The sequence below is a fragment of the Oncorhynchus mykiss genome, chromosome 6 (genome assembly GCF_013265735.2).
Source record: "Oncorhynchus mykiss isolate Arlee chromosome 6, USDA_OmykA_1.1, whole genome shotgun sequence".
In the NCBI taxonomy this organism is placed as follows: Eukaryota; Metazoa; Chordata; class Actinopteri; order Salmoniformes; family Salmonidae; genus Oncorhynchus; species Oncorhynchus mykiss.
Genome location: NC_048570.1, coordinates 32,532,570 through 32,538,569, shown reverse-complemented (window position 1 = coordinate 32,538,569; position 6,000 = coordinate 32,532,570). Strand labels below are relative to the sequence as shown.

The window sequence follows — 6,000 nt, the reverse complement described above, 5'->3', positions numbered from 1 at the left end:
AGCTCCGTTATAAACAGAATGAGCCACGTTATGAAGAGGCAGACAGAGCTGAGGTCAGGAGAAGACGAGAAGAACCAAGACAAGGACCATGCTGCCACAACCACTGTATGTCTCTCGCTCTTACGTAACCAAAGTGCTTCCCGTAGAAATAGAATTCTAGTTTTACGGTGCTTCCATTACTCGAGCTACACCCATTTCTATGGACACAGAGTTAAGCCAGGTTAAATGAATTTGGTAGGATCTCTACGGGAAAGAGGAGTCAAACAGGAACATCACACGTTGATGTAATCATAACCTGGTCAACCACGGGGGGGTTGTCCTTACAAAACAACTTTTCGTTTAAATGGCTGTCAATTGAGAGAGTAAAAGATTAAACAATCTGACTATATAAATTCTGTATAAAAATTCAAGCATTACTTCTGTCCACCATCTCAACAACCGATTCAAGCAGCCGTTTCATGCGAGGAAATAGAAGTAGTGTGTTATTTTCCACTTGCAATGCCAATGTGACAAATGTTGCAGTCTGAATCTTCTTCAAGCTTCCTCAGTGCAACAAAACGCTTTACCAGACCCGACTCAATTCTCTGTTCCCTGACAGGGGGGAGCTGGAAACCGCTGACATGATGGGACATTTGTGAAATGAAGGAATGTAAATGTGAGTGGAGAAAATAAATGTATCGCCTGAAGCTTTGTGGAATTGGTTCTGTCAGTATTTAAAAAGGACTTCATCAAAACACCAGGAAAACATTTCACCTGGGGAGAGTTTTACTCAGACAGGTGGTTTGTCTCTCTATGAATAGCAATCTTTGACAGTAAATGCTTGAAATTAAGCACTTAAAACCGATGAGGTGTGTGAGAACCTCAATAAGCCAGTCATATCATAGTACGTATTTATTTGTAAAAGTTTTTTTATTTATTAAATAAATAATGCACTTTTGTACACAATAAGTTAATTATCAGAGTAATGGTTCTTCTTGTATGATCAACGTCATCCTTCCCAGCCTAACACAGCCATGTCCATCTATCCTCAGAGAATGAATCACAGTCTAAGTTAATGTATCTTCACAAACACAGGCACCCCTGCCTCTGCTATGCAGAAGTGCTGTGTACATTAGTCGTCTAGTCCAGCTCCACTTACACCTGGAGCATCCATCAGCCCTTAGGGTTCTACTTTGATTAGAAAAACATCAACTTTATCTGGTCCCAGCCCAGTTCCCTTTCCACTTCCACACTTCCATCTTCCTCAAAATCGGATGGGTTTCACATTCGTACCTCCATCCCCTCATCATAACATCCAGTCTTCTTATCTTCCAATTACCAACATACAGATCAGCCCTTTCCAGAGTCTGTCCATCAAGATTCAGCTGCACCTCTGCTGATAGATTTGCAAAAGGTTACCAATCAGTAGTCCATCGCTTTACACAGGTCTGACCCCATACACTGTCCTTTCGCCTTGCACTTCTTCCTGGTTCAGTTGAAGCGCTGCAGCAGCATGTTGAGTGAGTACTCCATGCGTTGGCGCAGGTCTGCGGGGCAGCCGGAGGTGAGCAGGGAGCTCAGTCTGAAGGTGGAGGACACACGCTCCTCGTTGATGTATGTCAGCAAGTACTCCTCCCTCTGGGTGCACAGGATGATCTTAGTGTGGTCATGGTAGAAGTTGACCTGTTAGAGAAATATATGGATATGAATGGTTTAACAACGTCTTGACAGGATAGGACATGGAACAAATAGCATAGTACCAACATGTCTGGAGACATTAGACCCCTTTCGGGATACTAATGACAAGTGTGCCTGAAATGTGCCATGTGTTAGGATAAGCTCATTTGAGTTGTTCTGCTGGTTTACCGTAGCTGCACGGTGTCATGCATTTTCTTGGCTGAGTAATGTCTATTTTGGCTGTGATGATGATGATGATGATGAGTGTGTTTACCTGAAATGTGCCATCGTTGAAGAGCATCATGAGGGCACGGTCAGACTTGAGCCACTGCAGCAGGTAGAGTCTGGGCATGTGTGTGTCTGCCTGGCTCACCAGGTCCCCACCCTACACAGCAAACACAGGAACAGGTTCATCATTAGACTGAGAGAAGACTAGGAAAGAAAAGAGGTGGACGGAGGACAGGAAAGTATAGGAGGGTGGAGCAGAGCAGAGCAGTGAAAAAAATGAGGAGATGGTAACAGTAGGAAGAAATTGAGAGGAAAGATAGAATAGAGAGGTTGCTGAATATAGGAACAGGAAAGGAAAAGAGAGGAGTAGAGGATGAGAGGAGAGGCTATAGAAGCTATATGGTGAAGACTTACATCCATCAGGTTCTCTTCCATGTAGTGGGCGAAGTACTTGAGGACGGTCACCTGACCTACAAAGCGCTCAGGGATGTCAGAGGTGGAGAACACAGAGCACTGACCCAACTCAGCATAGTAGTGGACAGTCCTACAGACAGAGAGAGAAGAGAGAGTTAACAACCGAAAACACCTGTTGGGCTTCTGAAGGACAAGACGCATGCGAAACAGATTGATTTGATTTATTTATCAGAGTATGAAAGCCTAAAGGACAAAAATACCTTCTCTGACTTTGTTTACTTTTACATCTGAAGCCGGGACTACTTTCCAGTACAGCCCAAACTATCTCCAACTAAGGTATGAGTGATATATTGTGTGATAAAGAGAACAGAGTACGTACTTCTTGTCTGCGAGGAGGCTCATGTGTGTCCCGTTGTTGAACAAAACTCCCACTATGTGGTCGGAGAGCTGGTAGCCAAAGCCATACTTGTTGGAGTAGTCCACCCACTTAGTGACCCACTGCAGGTTACTGCCCTCTATCCCTTTAGGGAGGTCACCCGCTAGAGAGAGAGGGAGAGGAAAGGTAGTTGTGATTAAAACACAATTCAACCATATGCAATAACAAAGGGAGTCCCAATTATCATATAAGTTCCATTGGTGTTGGAATCATGTCTCTACATGGTAGTAAGTACTACAGTGTAATTACACTGTACCTGCCTAATGTCAACAAACGCAACTCTCATCCTCAGGATTATAAATGCATTAGGCTCACCTTTGGGCATGTTTTCCAGGCATCCTCTGAGAACGCTGGCAACTGTCTCAGCCACACTACCGGTGGTGCTGTCCTCAAGACATTCACTACTGCTGCTGCAGCTACCCAGACTGCCCCTGACAATAAGCCGTATGGGGTCTTGTGTCGTCGGGGGCAGGACCTCGGTTGACGGGGCGACCGGCCTCCCAGCAGATGGTGACAGTGGCCTTCCGTCCTGAGAGGAGGCGAAAGAGAGAGGGGTTAAATAACATAGCCTCACACTTTCCTTTCTCATGACTCAGCATTTCCTCATAAAATGACTTTCTATTTTCTTTTGATCATGACGATCACCTCACCTCAGTAATCTGTTTGGTCTGCTGGCTGATGACGGTCTTCTTCAGGTCATGTCGAAGCTTGTAGATCTCTTCTTCCTCTTTGGTGAGTTTATCTACCAGAGACAACACACAGTCAGCATTCATTCTGGATGGCCTCACCCTGCAGCCTCTCATTCAAACCGGATGTGTGATTAGCTAGGAAATTTGCCAAAAACTATCATGGTTAAATCTGTGGATTTATGACACCACAGCTTTTACCACCACTTGTTAATTAGCAAAAATGTTGGATTTCCTTTCATGCAGTAAACAAATACTGATTTATGAATTGGCGACATTGGCTAAAGCTGTCTGGCGAAGTGAATGATTGATATATATACTCACTCAGAGTCTCGTAGTATTTGACCTTGTCTCTTTTCCCGCCGAAGAGGGCGGCCGCTGCCTTCTTGAAGAAGCTCTTGGCAGGGCTGGAGACGTGGAAGTCTGGAGCAGAGTGGCAACAACTAGCAGGGAGACGCTCTGGCACAAAACCCTGAAAGGAGGGAGAGCGAGAGATGTTAAGAGAATAATGGACAACATATACTTGAATAAAAACATTTCACAATATATAAGCAGGGTGTTAAAAAGGATGTTAAAAATAAACTAGGTTTGCAGTCTCATGCTCCATATGGTACAGAGAGAGTTAGAAAAAGGGGCTAAGCTAACTCACCTGTGTGAAGAATTCATGGCGCAGTATGTGGTCCAGGTGAGGTCTGTCCTCTGGGGTCTTGGCCAGGAGGCTGGAGATGAGCTGTTTGGCCTGGGGCGACAGGGAGGAGGGCAGGGAGTAACGCGCCTCCCGAATACATCTGTACGTCTCTTTCAGATTGGTGGTCTCAAACGGGGGTCTGCCCAGGAGCATGGTATACCTGCAGAACAGAGGAGCGGGAGAGACTTAGTTAGAGACTGGTTGTCATTACAGTGCATTTACATAGAGAATGTAATTTTCCAGAGCCTTCTATTGACAAGAAATGTATAAATATAGTAGTGCACTCACATGACACAGCCCAGGGCCCAGACGTCCGACTCACAGCCATGGCCCTGCTTGTTGAGAACCTCAGGGGACAGGTAGTTGGGCGTCCCACAGATGGTCTTCTTCCTGTTCCCAGCAGACTCCAACTTGGCAGCCAGCCCAAAGTCTCCCACCTTCAGCTCCATCGACTCACTCACAAAGAAGTTACCTAGGAGTGGAGAATATTACAAATATTAAACCATTTACTGCATGTGAGTGATCAATAACACAAGGTGGTTGGTTTGCTGGTCATGACAAGTAAAGGTTGCAGGTTTGGATATCTATGCATATGGTGGTTGGCCGATTTAACGATAAAGACTCTGGCTTCTATTGTGTGTCTTGCTAGATGCTTACCCAGTTTGAGGTCTCTGTGCAGGATCTCTTGCTCATGTAGGTACTTCAGCCCTGAGACGATCTGACGGAGGTAGTATCGCACTTCAGGCTCAGTGAGCACTTTGCGTGCCTTCAGGATGTGTGCCAAAGACTGCGCAAAGAGAACATGGGGGAGAATACATATTAGATCAGTCAAGGCAGTCAGCCAACTATGGAAAGTAAGAACATAGCTTTCACATTAGCCAGAGACATGGCCGCCCCTTGAGGGCTGTGGTTTAGAAATAAAGGCTCACTATTTAAGTAGAACATTAACACTCACTCTTCTACTGCAGTATTCCAGGAGAATGTAGATGTTATCTTTGTCCTCGAAATGATGGTAAAAGTGCACGATGTGTTTATGGTGGAGAACTCTATGTAGCTCGATTTCCCTGTCAATCTATGGAGAAGAGATATAGTGATGATTAAAAGGAATGAATTAGATTTAGTATCAGTCTATATCGCTTTATAACAACACGAGATGAAGCGTGGCGAGCGCTCTTACCTTTTCCCGTTGGTGCGGTTTGGATACGCGCGTGTGGGGAATAATTTTCGCTGCGTAAACTTTACTCGTGGACAGGTCGGTCATCTCATAGCACTTGGCGAAACCTCCCTGAAAAGAAAATATCACAATCATATTGATAAGCTTATTTACCAACCTAATTCAAATTGTGCATGCTTTGGAATAACAATTCCCGAAGTGGACACCTAAAAATAATCATATTGTCTTGGCGTAATTTGCGTTGTGCTATAATTCACTGATGGCTACCTTTCCCAGAACTTTCCCACGGCAGTAACATTTCCCGCTGGCGTGATCCGTGACAATCCTCGCCATCTCCGCAGGTGCCAGACCGTGATCCTCCGTCCTCTTTCTCCGCAGTTCACAGGACCCCTGCAGTTTGGGCTCGCACATCCTGTTGATATTCGTCGGCTGTTCAGCGATATTCCTAAGTAATTCCATTGCGAGGCTGTCTTCACTTCGCGTACTCTGAATGCAGTCTGGAGAGGCTGGGTGTTTGGGTTTATATGGAAGCACATGCCCTAGCTCTCTGACGTCACGCGTGAAAATCTTCTATATCAGGGGTTCCCAAACTCGGTCCTGCCCCCCCCACACAGCTGCTTATTGCCCTAGCAATACATGGTTGGGGGTGGGGGGGCTAACCTAGTATATGGTGAATTAGTCATAAAAACGAATGATTAAATCATGTGCTTTGTAAAGT

General features: G+C 45.3%; 1 protein-coding gene across 1 annotated transcript; it reads right to left on the bottom strand.

Annotated features, from left to right (window-relative positions):
- Positions 1-890: 890 nt before the first annotated feature.
- LOC110525781 (serine/threonine-protein kinase PLK2) lies at positions 891-5,805 on the bottom strand. The gene is made up of 13 exons (XM_021606206.2): positions 5,550-5,805; positions 5,286-5,393; positions 5,064-5,180; positions 4,766-4,895; positions 4,397-4,580; positions 4,070-4,268; positions 3,745-3,892; positions 3,385-3,476; positions 3,050-3,263; positions 2,678-2,837; positions 2,299-2,428; positions 1,931-2,041; positions 891-1,662 (listed from the first exon to the last, which is right to left on the bottom strand). The coding sequence occupies exons 1-13, from the start codon at positions 5,739-5,741 to the stop codon at positions 1,471-1,473; spliced, it is 1,977 nt and encodes a 658-aa protein (XP_021461881.2). The 5' UTR covers positions 5,742-5,805; the 3' UTR covers positions 891-1,470.
- Positions 5,806-6,000: the final 195 nt, after the last annotated feature.